The 13,387-nt window shown below is 45.2% G+C and overlaps 1 protein-coding gene across 2 annotated transcripts in view; it reads left to right on the forward strand.

Moving 5' to 3' along the window:
* The window catches only part of ENOX1 (ecto-NOX disulfide-thiol exchanger 1), a 295,080-nt gene that overhangs the window by 191,592 nt on the left and 90,101 nt on the right, over positions 1-13,387 (forward strand). For both annotated transcript variants that reach the window (XM_087726951.1, XM_087726952.1), the window contains exon 8: positions 5,488-5,700. In XM_087726951.1, the coding sequence (XP_087583077.1) occupies positions 5,488-5,700 (213 nt within the window). The remainder of the gene's footprint in view (positions 1-5,487; positions 5,701-13,387) is intronic.

The raw sequence follows: 13,387 nt of genomic DNA on the forward strand, positions 1-13,387 counted from the left end.
TGTGCAGTCCTCCTCCTCGTAGACTCCCATGAACCAAACCCAGGTATAAAATTGGATTTTCTGCTTTGCCTTCCCGGAGATAACTTCCCTTGTAAATAGTCAATGTACTTTGGGACATTCTGGAGAAATTGCAGGTATTTGTGAGAAGTGTTCTATTTTTGGCAGGGGAAAAAAAAATGCTTTCGGCTTCTAAGCCACCGGGCAGTGGACTCCTTGGATTTAGTAAGCAAGGAGAGAGATGAAATTAGAATTTTAAAAATAACCCACAGAGAGGACTGTAAGTTAGGCAACACAGTTTTGCTGTGAATAATTTTCCTCTAGCACTTGTTAAAGTGTTAACAACTTACACCTCCTAATTATACAACCAATGAGGCCTTTTTTTTCTCCTCTCGCAAAGAACCATCAATTAACCATTAACGGCCTCACAAACCTTTGTAGCTACTAAAAGTTGCCTTTAATTAAACGTGGACTTGGTGTTTTCATGCGGGAACATCTTCGTGTTCTAGGCAACCTCGTTTCCCCCCCAAAAAAACACAAATACAAAAAATACCTCTATCACACCCCCAAATTATACTCTTAACTACAAGGCTGGGTTTCCAAGATAGGCAAGATGGGAAGGATAAGGAGAAATTGGAAGAGAAAAATCCCTTGGAGGTTGGGATGATTCTGTAATAAGCAGTCAATCAGAATCGAGCTGGAAGGGACCTTGGAGGTCTTCTAGTCCAGCCCCCTGCTCAAGCAGGAGATCCTGTACCACTTCAGACAAGTGGCTGTCCAGTCTCTTCTTAAAAAACCTCCAGTGGTGGAGCACCCACAATCTCTGGTGGCAAGCGGTTCCACTGGTTAATTGTCCTCACTGTTAGGAAGTTTCTCCTCAATTCCAAGTTGCTTCTCTCCTTGATTAGTTTCCATCCATTGTTTCTTGTCTTGCCTCCAGGTGCTTTGGAAAATAAATTGACCCCCTCCTCTTTATGTCAGCCTCTCAAACATTGGAATGCCACTGTTTTTAATTTTTTTTAAAATCATTTTGCTTGAACGGATTCTAAAAACTAGGAGAGCTTTGATCAGGGGTGGGCTTCAAAAATTTTAGCAAGGGGTTCTCTGCCCGGTTGCTGGGTGGGTGTGAGTTGGCCTCATGGACCATGGTTGGGGGGGGGTGTTTCTGCCCTCCCCAGGCTCTGGAGGCTTTCCTTGAGATGAAAACAGCCTCCCCAAACTTCCGGAGGCCCGTTTTTCGCTCTCTCTGAGCCTCCACACGTATCCTGCACTTACCTGCATTCAAAATGGGCCACCTGGAGACTCTCGGGAGGGGTGGGTGTGGGCGTGGCCAGCCAGGAGTTGGATTTGGGGGTTCTCCGAACTGCACAGAATCTTAGCTAGAGGTTAGCGGACCTCCAGCAGCCCACAACCCCTGGTTGTGATTTTATCATGGCCAGTCCTGTCCTTTATCTGCAAAACAGAACAGGACAGAATAGAATAACAGAGTTGGAAGGGACCTTGGAGGTCTTCTAGTCCAACCCCCTGCCTAGGTGGTGGCACGCGGAGCCATTTGTCAGGGCACGGGAGGCCAGCTGAGTTCAGCCTTTTTTAAAGCCATTTTTCACCCTCCCCAGGCTCCAAAGGCTTTATAGGAGCCTGGGGAGGGGGAGAAAGAACTGCCCTTGCCCCGCCGGAGGCCTCCGGAGGCTTCAGGAGCTTCCCTGAAGCCTCCGGAGCGCAGAAAACTGGCCCTACGGGGAAATAGGAAGTTCCATTTTGCTCGTAGGGCCGGTTTTAGCCCTCCGGAGCCTTCAGGGGCCTTTCTCCCTTCTAGCACTGCTGATGTTACCTAGTTTGAGTCATGAAACTAGCAATGAAATGTCTGCAAGAAAACAAGCTCGGAGAACACCAAGGACACCCCAGTTCTCCTCCTCCTCCTCCTCCTCCTCCTCCTCCTCCTCCTCCTCCTCACCCCTTCCTCCCCCTCTTTTAGCACTGATGATGTTACCTAGTTGGGTACCGAAACGTTTGCAAGACAGCCACCAAGCTCAGAGAGCACCAAGGACCCCTCATTTCAACCTTGAGTTACAAATATTTGCTTTTATTGCTTGATCTGGGCCTGAACTCCAGGATATCTAAAGAACTGAAGTCAAAAGAGATTAAGAACTTTACAAAGATAAGTCAGGTGTTGATCTATAAACTGTTGCATAACCTCCTGGCAGGATGGAGCACCTTGAGTGAGGAACTCCAAAGATTCAGTCATTTTACAGAATTCTTATTTGTGCTCCTGTTGTTGTGTTTTTGGGAAAATGAACGTTGCATTTGACCTACTAGCTAGCAATCTCATTTGTCTCTCCTCTTGGAATTTGGATTTTTGGATTTGGATTTTATTATATTTATATGCCGCCCTTTTCCCCCGAAGGGGACTCAGGGCGGCTCACAATTTAAATCAGGGAAGGGGGGTACAGACAAAAAATTTTAAAAAAAGGAAACATAACAATGCATAGTTTAAAAACACACAACAGTCATACCATTCGAGACGGGGGCAACAGCTCTTTAGCCCCAGGCCTGTCGGAACAGCCAGGTTTTAAGGGCTTTGCGGAAGGCCTGGAGGGTGGTGAGGGTTCGACTCTCCACGGGGAGCTCGTTCCAGAGGGTCGGAGCAGCCACAGAGAAGGCTCTCCTCCGGGTAGTCGCCAGTCGGCACTGGCCGGCGGATGGAATTCGGAGGAGGCCTAATCTGTGGGATCTAATCGGTCTAGTGGAGGTGATTGGCAGCAGGCGGTCTCTCAAGTACCCAGGTCCAATACCATGAAGGGATAGTGATGAATAGATAGATAGATAGATAGATAGATAGATAGATAGATAGATAGATAGATAGATGATAGATAGATAGATAGATAGATAGATAGATAGATAGATAGATAGATAGATAGATAGATAGATAGATAGATAGATAGATAGAATGAATGGATAGATAGAATAGATAGAATGAAGCTACAGAGTTTAGGAAGCTTCTGGTCAATGGGGTGGAAGGTGAGGAGAAGGTGAGCAGGGGGAATGAAAGAGGGGATGTTGGGATGGAGCCCTTGGCCTCCTCAAAGCCCCTGGAGATCATGCTTCCACAAGGATCCTTCCTCAGGCAGTTGGTGCCTTTCTGAGCTTTTTCAACCTTTCTTAGACACGCGAGATTGATTCACAGTGTTTGTGGAGATTCTCCAGGTCACGGTTGTCCCAAAGATGCTTTTCAAAAGGCAGGTGGACTTCCTTGGTTTTTTTTCTCCTTCCTTGAAGATGTTTCGCTCCTCATCTAAGAAGCTTCTTCAGTTGAATCAGCTTTATGGGCAACCTGTCTTTAATGGTTTACCCCCAAACATAAACCAGAATCAACCCTACCAATTGATTCTGAGATAGACCTTTAAGGAGAGGGAACCCGTGGCACGACAAAACCACGCTCGACTAAGCCGCGCCCGATTAAACCGCGTCGCTGACGTCATCAACAGGGCGACAACAGCCAGCGCGGAGAAAAAAGGGCGCTTTAAATAGCCCTTTGAAAGCAAGCCGATTCAACTTAAGGTAAGGGTTAGCTTTAGGGTTAGCTTTAGGGTTAGGTTAAGGGTTAGAGTTAGGTTTAGGGTTAGGTTAAGGGTTAGGATTAGGGTTAGGTTTAGGGTTAGGGTTGGGTTAGGGTTAATTAAGGGTTAGGTTTAGGGTTAGGTTAAGGGTTAGGTTTAGGGTTAGGTTTAGGGTTAGGTTTAGGGTTAGGTTAAGGGTTAGGTTTAGGGTTAGGTTAAGGGTTAGGTTTAGGATTAGGTTTAGGGGGGTTAGGTTTAGGGGTTAATTTTAGGTTTAGCGTTTACAGCGTGCTTCTGTCTCCGCGCTGTTGTCGCCCTGTTGATGACGTCAGCTACGTGGTTTCGTCGAGCGCGGTTTAGTCGAACGCGGTTTTGTGGTGGAACCGAGGGAACCATGATATTCTGACATCTCATCTTTCTTTTTCCGTGGGAATCAGGAAGTTTCCTACACCGACTCAACACCCCTTCTGCTTCACGCAGGGTGACGAGTGATGGCAACCTCTCATCTGGAATCATTTGTGTCTGCAGGTGTGGCTTGTAAAACAGTTGCACGCTCAAGGACCCTGTTGGAAAGATTAAGTGGGAATCTGCAAAACGTTTTGTCTCCCTTTTACTCCGGTTGGGTGGGATCTTAAAAAGAGACTTCGTGTTTAATTATTCCCATGGTTGAGCCTAACTTCACATCGCGACGACAGCATTAAGGCATGAATGAAAATCTGAGCTGCAACATTTACGCACTCCTGATTGTCGTTGCTTTAGAGGCCAATTTACAAAGGGCTCTCCGAGACACGTACGAAGCCTGACCTCATCTGAGATAACGTCATAAATATTCTTTTTTTAATTTTTTTTTTTCATTTTTTTCATTTTCATGCAAATAACCACATGTATAACCAACACTGTTTTGTATGATTAAATATTATGTCAATTTGTCTTACCATCAACACCCAAGAACGACCATTTGGCTCTTCTGCTCTCCATACATCATATTTGTACCTTATCCATCACTTTCTTCTCCCTCTCTTCTCCTCCCTACCTCCTTTCTTCCCTCTGTCATCCTTCTCTTCTCTACTTCCCCTTCCTCTCTCCTTCTTCTATCTCCTTTTTCCACTCCTCCTTTCTCTCCTCTTCTTCCCCCCGCCTCTGCCCTCTCTCCTAACCCCCTCTTCTTCCTCTTGCCTCTCTCTTCCATTCTCTTCATCTCATTTGCGTGGTGTATTTCAGCATCTGAGTGGGCTCCATCTCATGTTGATGGTGTTAGTAAGTTCATTTCGATAAACATCTTGAATTTTAACATATATCCTTCTTTTTTAAAAAAAAAATTATAGCAGTTAGCAGTTAGACTTATATACCGCTTCCTAGGGCTTTCAGCCCTCTCTAAGCAGTTTACAGAGTCAGCATATTGTCCCCAACAACAATCCGGGTCCTCATTTTACCCACCTCGGAAGGATGGAAGGCTGAGTCAACCCTGAGCCGGTGAGATTTGAACAGCCGAACTGCAGAACTGCAGTCAGCTGAAGTAGCCTGCAGTGCTGCATTTAACCACTGCGCAACCTCAGCTCTTATATAGCAATAGCAATAGCAGTTAGACTTATATACCGCTTCATAGGGCTTTCAGCCCTCTCTAAGCAGTTTACAGAGTCAGCATATCGCCCCCACAGTCTGGGTCCTCATTTCACCCACCTCGGAAGGATGGAAGGCTGAGTCAACCTTGAGCCGGTGAGATTTGAACCGCCGAACTACAGAACTGCAGTCAGCTGAAGTAGCCTGCAGTGCTGCGTTTAACCACTGCGCCACCTCGGCTCTTATACATAAATAGGAATTATATATTTTTATAAATATTCTTAATGGGACAATTTGTAAGGGCCGAAATCTATTCGTCGCCCAATGAACGCCTGGCCGTAATTTGGGCTCTTCTCAAATGGGTTTGTTCCAGATGACAGCAAGTTCTCCGAGGCTATAGTAGTGTTACTCACCTGGATCGAAAGAGGGGAGGTGAACCGGCGCACGTCTAACCAGTTCTACTCGATGGTGCAGTCGGCCAACAGCCACGTCCGTCGGCTCATGAACGAAAAAGCCACCCACGAACAAGAGATGGACCAAGCCAAAGACAACTTCAAGAACGCTTTGATGGGCATCCTCACCCAATGTAAGTAAATCCAGTTAGCCCCGTTAAGGGCCTTTTTTGTGTGTTGATTGTGTTAGTGGTTTCAATGGTGATAGGCTTATAATCATGTGGGTAAGTAGTTGCAGTCTAGTCATTGTCTATGGTTTCATGTCCCGTGAGCATTGTTGCCAAGAACAAGGAGCCTTTTCAATCTCAAGGTGAGCAAAGTTACTACTGTTTGTTAGTTGAGCTGAGGAAAATAGGAGAATGTAGAAAATAGCAGTTAGCAGTTAGCAATAGCAGTTAGACTTATATACCGCTTCATAGGGATTTCAGCCCTCTCTAAGCGGTTTACAGAGTCAGCATATCGCCCCCAACAACAATCCGGGTCCTCATTTTACCCACCTCGGAAGGATGGAAGGCTGAGTCAACCCTGAGCCGGTGAGATTTGAACAGCCGAACTGCAGAACTGCAGTCAGCTGAAGTAGCCTGCAGTGCTGCATTTAACCACTGCGCCACCTCAGCACCTCGGTAGTGGGAGGGTACAGGAAGCCCTTTGGACCACAATAGACCCCCAAATTTCCGTGGCTAAGTTATCAAGTGAGGCTAAGTGAGTTTTGCCCCATTTTACCACAATGCTTAAGCGAATTACTGCGATTGTTAAGTTACGACGCAGTTGTTAAGCGAATCTGGTTTACCCATTAACTCACCTCATCGTAAAGTCACAAAAGGGGATCACGTATCCCTGAGACACTGAAACTGTCATAAATATGAGTCAGTTGTGCCAAGATTTTGATCACGCGGCCACGGGGGAACGCTTAAACCACCAAAAATTATGAACCATTTACCAATCATCTGAATTTTGATTATGTGACCATGGGGCAACGGGTCTAGGTGTGAAAAATGGCCGTTCCTTTTTTCAGTACAGTTGTCATTTCAAACTGTCACTAAATGAATGGTGATAAGTCCGAGGACTACCTGTATTACCACTGTCCGCTGGCATGAGCTAGAACACTTATAGTTACGTGTTCTGACCCCCCTCCTCCGTCCAGAAATGAAAGCCACAAGTAAACGTAAATAAGAATACTTTTAATCAGTCCAGACTCTTGTTGGCTGCAAGCCCAAAATAAACAAAGAGATAAGCACCCTGGCAGTAAGTCTCACAAACGTAGGCAATGCAAACAAACTCTCACAGCGAACCACTTCTCCAAGTTGGTTTCTCTGAATTGTAAACGTTGACTCCTGCAAACAGGGCGTGGCACAAACAGCCTCTTTTATAATCAGGAGAGGACCTTAATCAGCATCAGCTAAGCGCAATCATCTCCCATAATTACGCAGTTGTTCCTTCCGCCGAGTAGCCCTTCGACGGCGTGCATCCTGAAACAACTCACAAGTGTTTTCCTGAACACTCCCTCTGATCCAAGGCTCCGCCGCCACCTGGTGGCCAACCAGTCTCTCCTCGCCCTGCTCGGAGTCGGCACCCTGTCCAGGGTCCCCCACCTCCTCCAAGGCCGACTCATAAGACCCCTCACTGTCGGAATCTATTCACTCTCAGCCTCCAGTTCTGTTATACCGAAGTGCAAATACTCCTCGGACTCACAACCACAGTTGAGGCCAAGAGTTTTTACGTTGCTAAACGAGGCAGTGGTGAAGTGAGTTTTGCCCCAATTTAGGACCTTCCTTGACACGGTTGTTAAGTGAATCACTGCCGTTCTTAGGTCAGTCCCACCCTTGCCAAGTGGATCTAGTTTCCCCATGGATTTTGCTTGCCAGACGGTGGCAAAAGGGAGTCATGTGACCCCGGGACACTGCAACCGTCATAAGTACATGGCAGTTGCCAAGCCTGTGAATTTTAATCACGTGACCACAGTGGTCGTAAGTGTGAAAAATGGTCGGAAAATTCCCTTTTCCCAGTGTCTAAACAAGCTGCTGTAAATCAAGGAGTAATTGTAGATTATTTTGTGTCGGCTGCCCTGGGGATGCAGCGTGCATTTGAAGGGGAAATAATTGCGATAAACAGACTGGCAAATGTCAAAGAATGATATGCAAATTGCCGGGTTCTTTCCCTTCCCAAAATCTATTAATTTTCCGAAGTGGATTCCAGTCCAGAAAGAGGAATCTGGTGCAAAGTTTTGGCAGGGACTGCATCCCATTGATTTTTTTTCTGCAAATGTACACACTTAGCTTTCTAATATTGAAATTCTGGCATGTTTTTCTTCGGCAAAATCCTAATCAGCTCTATTGCTTTAATGGCCCTTCTTTTATTAAACCCATAATCGCAATAACGGCCCTCCTGAATTTCTTTTCATCTTCTCAAAATTAAAAACACAGTGACCGTTCCAAGCACATTCTTGCAGTTCAGGCGAAGAAAAATGAAAAGCTAGCTTTCATATTTTTTAAAAGTTTTTTTTTCAGGTGACGCGGGACATAGTTTCTGAAAACTATGAGCGATGATTATTGGGCTGATGTTTTATTCATGCGCCATCTAATGTGCAAACATTTCATACGCCGTGATTAAATATAAAATATTTAACGCTTCTCAGCGACAGAACGTACACAAGTACATAAACGAAAGAACCAGATGTACAACAATCATTTCTGGGGAAACATTTAATGTCAGGGATCTCAAAAGTGTGTGTTTTGGAAATAAATCCTCCACACTGCGTGTCATATTTCACCTGTGATGTTGATTAAGTATAACCATAGTTTGCAGGTAGAAATACGATTCGAGCTGTTCACAATTCATTTGGAAATCCGTGGATCAGGATGGCTTTTAAAACGTTGTTTCCTAAAGTTGGCAACGTCGTATAAACTTAAAACTTTTTTAATTTTATTAATTTTATAAATTAATTTTATAATTGATTTTATAAAATTGATTTTATTAATTTTATAAAATTAATTTTATTAATTTAAATTTTGTTTCTTTTAAACCCGGAATGCTATAAAAATTAGCACCTGGATATAAGCAGCTACCTGGGGTTTATTACAGAGCATAGAATAGTGTTCTGTCCCCCCTTCTCCGCTCGTTCACAGACGACAGGCACACAGACTTAAAAGGAAATAACTTTATCAGTCCTCGGCTCACGCTGGCTGCGAGCCCAAAAATAAACATAAATAAAGTCCCTGGCAAGAAGATAACAGAATGCAAAACAAAACTCTTACAAAGCAATTCACTTCTCCAAGTGTCTCCTTGAATCAGGGTTACAGAAAGCAAATCACTTCTCCAAGTGTCTCTCGCAAACAAACCACGACCGATGAATGATGACCGATGAACGTTGACTCCTGCAAACCAGGGCGTGGCACCACCCGTCCTTTTATCTCCAGAAGACGCCGCTAACGAGCCCCAGCTGCATTGTTAATCTTGCATCCCGACTCAACTCACAGCAAACTTCTGCTGAGTCACAACAGAATAGTAAGGTTGGAAGAAGAGTTGTCCAAACCTAAAATATCCCTTAATTTTCTGAATATCCTCTTTTTGTTGCCCAGATAAGACTTCTGAATTATTAACGTCAAATCCTCAGAATGTAGGTTTTGTGCAGGTTTTCTGACGGGGCCTGAGACAGGTGGAAATTGAAGTGCTCTCTAGGTATAAAAGAGGCATTTTAGCAATTGAATTGTTTCCTTTCCAAGCAAGGCAAGCTGTGGCCACCGATAAGAGCCTGTGTGCAAACAGAAGGGCTAAATACATCTCTTTTTTCCCCCCCTTCTGGTGGAGAAGAGATTTTGGTGGATGAATGGGGGTTCCAAGCATTCATTGCGTTTTTTTTAAAAAAAACATGTAGTTCTCGTGATGATAGGCCGTCTTGTATTGCAGCGTGGCCTCTGTGGCACATCACAAGTGGGATCTGCTGTTGCGCATTTGTTTGTGAGACACGCTGCGTAGCCTGCCTTTCCATCAGCAGCTCAGGAAATCCCCAGGCCTTTCCTTCTCGGCTGTCGGAGGCAGAGGAATTGCTCAATAAATGGCTAAGGCTTTTCGAAATTCCCGTTTTCATACTAGAAACGATTCTGTAGCTCTTCAGAAGAATTCCTTATGTAGCTTGAGTGACAAGCCTTGATGAGCTTCTGACAGCCTCATAGAATATATTTGAAATTACTTTATTGCCATTGTACGTAAATACGCAGGATACCCATACAACGAAATTCACATAACACCCAGAGACCAGGCCCAACACACATAACAATCCCCAAACACACCCACACCCACCAAAAATTCCCCGCCCCTAAACCCCCCCCCCAAACATCCATACCACGGACCAAGTTGTGCTGTCCAATAGCTCATTGATGGTGGCCCTTTAGTTCATTCTTGAGTGCAATTATAGCTCTGGGATAAAAGCTATTTGGAAGACGTGTGGTCCGGGGTTTTAATTCTTCTGTATCTTCTGCCAGAAGGCAACAGTCCAAAAAGATTGTAAGCCGGACGGGAAAAGTCTCTGAGAATGTTGTGCAACTTCCTCAAACAGCGAGATGCGAAGATGTCATCCAGGGCTGGTTGTTGGAGCCCTGTGATATTCTGGGCAGTTTTAATGATTCTCTATAGAGCGTTTTTCTCCGCTGCAGAGCTATCCCATATCATGCAAGAATGCCGTATGTCAGGACACTCTCGATGGTGCTGCGATATTAGGACAGAAGTAGATGCTGAGATAGATTTATCTTCTTGAGCATTCTCAGGAAGTACAGCCTCTTCTGTGCCTTCTTCACACAAATGTTAGCCTTCATGGTCTATGAGAGGTCCTCCGAGATATAAACGCCCAGAAATTTAAAACTACCAACCGTCTCCACCTCCTCCCCATTTATGTACAATAAATACATCAAGCTTGTTGTAACTTGGCATCTGTGCCTGGATCAGGATAGTTGGATGGTTCCCCCCAAAACACGTTGTACTTCTCTTCCTTCTCCTTTTTTGGTAGATAGAATAACAGAGTTGGAAGGGACCTTGAAGGTCTTCTAGTCCAACCCCCTACTCAAGAAGGAGACCCTAGGCCATTTCAAACAAATAGTTTGTCCAATCTCTTCTTGAAAACCTCCAGTGATGGAGTATCCACAATTTCTGGAAGCAAGTCGTTCCACTGACTAATTGTTCGGTCAAAAAATTCCTCCTTAGTTCTAGGTTGCTTCTCTCCTTGATTAGTTTCCATCCATTGCTTCTTGTCCTGCCTTCAGATGCAGTGGAGAACAGGTTGACCCCCCCTCTTCTTTGGGGCAGCCCCTCAAATATTGGAAGACTGCTATCATGTCTCCCCTAGTCTTAGTTTTCACTAAACTGGAAATATTCAGTTCCTGCAATTGTTCTTCCACCTGGTTGGGTGGAAGCTGCCAGCGTGGCAGTGGGAGATTGGACCATGGGATGGGCTTGTGGGTGGGTGGGTGGGGCAAGATCTTGAACTTTCAACTGGGTGGGGAAAACCAGGAAGCTTTCAAATTTGGGTTTCCCCAGATGTGCCAACATGGCTCTTTTAATCAATTGGAACTTTGAGGAATCCTTTGCCTTGGACTCTGATTTAATTTTGGATGTTATTTGGCCCCCTGACAATACTCCCTTCCCAGATTCATCTTTTCTTACAAAATCCATCTCTGCTTTCCCTTTAAATCAAACTATGAGCTTTTCTCTACCGTCCCTCAATGCCAGCTCTGAAATTGCTCCATATTCTTTGGGTGATTGAAGACGTCTTGCCTTCTACTTGACCCAACCAGCATAATTCTGAGGAAACCAACATCTGTGACCTGGCCTTCTGAGCCCATCTTTCTCCTTATGGGAAATGGGTAGTGACAGCCATCAAACCTGGTTGTGAGATGGTGTTTTCTGCAAGAATAATAATGGTACCTACAGCCTTCCTTCAGAGAAAATGCTCTCTGCTGAGCAAATTATTTGCAGGTTTCGGTGCGTCGTTCAACATTCTTGACTTGACCCCTGCTCTCCGAGATGGAGTCCTTGGAAGAGCAATCTGTTTTTGCTCTTCTTCTGTCCACTAAGGCCTGTTGTGGCTCACCAGTGGCCAGAGGAGATGGCAGCAAAGTTGGACAGTAAGGAGGTTGGGGAGGAGCATGGGCCAGTCCCGGAGGCTGGGGAAGGCACGGATGAGGGCTCGGCATCAGAGGCAGAGATGGGGCCGAGGCAGTGGTGAAATTCTATTTTTTTTTTACTGTCGGTTCTGTGGATGGGGCTTGGCGGGCTTGGCAGGGGAAGGGTACTGCAAAATTTCCATTCCCCACCCCACTCTAGGGACAGCCAGAAGTGGCATTTGCTGATTCCCTGAATGTTGTGACTCAGCAGGTGTCTGCTGTGAGTCTTTTCGGGATACAAGATTCATTATGCAGCTGGGGCTTGTGAGAGGCAGGTTTGGAGATAAAAGGACGGATGCTGCCACACCCTAGTCGCAGGAGTCAATGTACGTTCCTTCGTGGGTTTCTTGGTTCCTACAACATTGCGTGTTACACTTGGATAAGTGCTTTGGTGTTTCATGTAACCCTGATTCGTGGAGACTTTGGAAGAAGTGCATTGCTTGTATAAGAGTGTTTTGTATTCTGTTATCTGCTTGAAAGAGACTGTATTTCTGTTATTTTTGGGCTCGAAGCCAGTTTGAACTGAGAACTGATAAAGAAAGACTTCCTTTTAAGTTTGTCTGCTTGCATTTGTTAAGAGCCGTGAAGGGGGGACAGAACACTGAACTACTCAAAATTTCCGCTACCGGTTCTCCAGACCCTCTCAGAATTTGCTGAATTTCACCCCTGGGCCGAGGCCATCTGGCAGTAATCAGGTGCCTTCGGAGCTAGACAGCAGTGAGGCAGAGGAACAGCTGGAGCCTGTTCCCAGTGTGTGCATGTGCAGAGCTGCCAGAGGAAAAGAACAACTCAGAAATCAGGGTTGACTTGGGAGTAAAGCCACAGATGGAAGATGATTGGCCCCCTCCCATAGGACATAAAAGAGGAGCAAAAGGGGAGTGGGCTTTTGCAGGGAACAATTCATTCCTCCAGTCGTTAGATTTGTTTCAGGAGTGTGAAGATCTGTCGGTGAATCTCAGAAACTCTGTGCCAAGTCTTCCCTTGCGTTTGGAAAATATTTACACGGCAGCTTTCCAAGACTGATAAGGTCTGTGGTCATAAATACTCCTTGGAAAGATTGTTTGCCAGGCCTTGGCTGAATGCAAATGAGAAGAATTCACATTCGTTTAATCAAAGGAGTTTTGTGGGGAACAGGACTCTGCCTCCTGCTTTTTGGGGAAGTCTTGGCCAGAGCAAGGCCTTCTACAAATAGTAAGGTAGTGAGGCTACCACGGGGGAAAAACGACCTGCTCATCATTGAAGTCTCGCCATCTGCCATCTAAGTGCTTCAACCTGCTTTGAAGTTCTCCAGTAAAGACGACAACTTCATTATAGAGTCTGCCAAGCATTATTTGAGGTCCCAAAAGAAAGAGGGGGGGGGGAACCACGACACTTTTGGCAGCCTATTAATTCGGTGGCAAAATAATGTCAGGACGATAATTAATATTGTTATTAATGCATATCGGGATAATTAATTTTCCACCCATCCCTATCATTGCTTAATCTTGGGAAATTACTTTGTGGAGTTCAGTTCTTCAGATGTGAATATACTAACGATGAAAATGGAGCATAACTGGCTGCAAACTCCCTTCTGACGCCTGACAAAAACTTAGGAAGGGCCGGAAAATATAAAACCTTTCTCAATCGGGAATGTAAGAGTAGGAAAGAGGGGAGGGATGGGAAGAAG

The sequence above is a fragment of the Thamnophis sirtalis genome, unplaced genomic scaffold (assembly GCF_051295495.1).
Source record: "Thamnophis sirtalis isolate CommonGarterSnake01/CBP01778 unplaced genomic scaffold, rThaSir2_p1.2 scaffold_12, whole genome shotgun sequence".
In the NCBI taxonomy this organism is placed as follows: domain Eukaryota; kingdom Metazoa; phylum Chordata; class Lepidosauria; order Squamata; family Natricidae; genus Thamnophis; species Thamnophis sirtalis.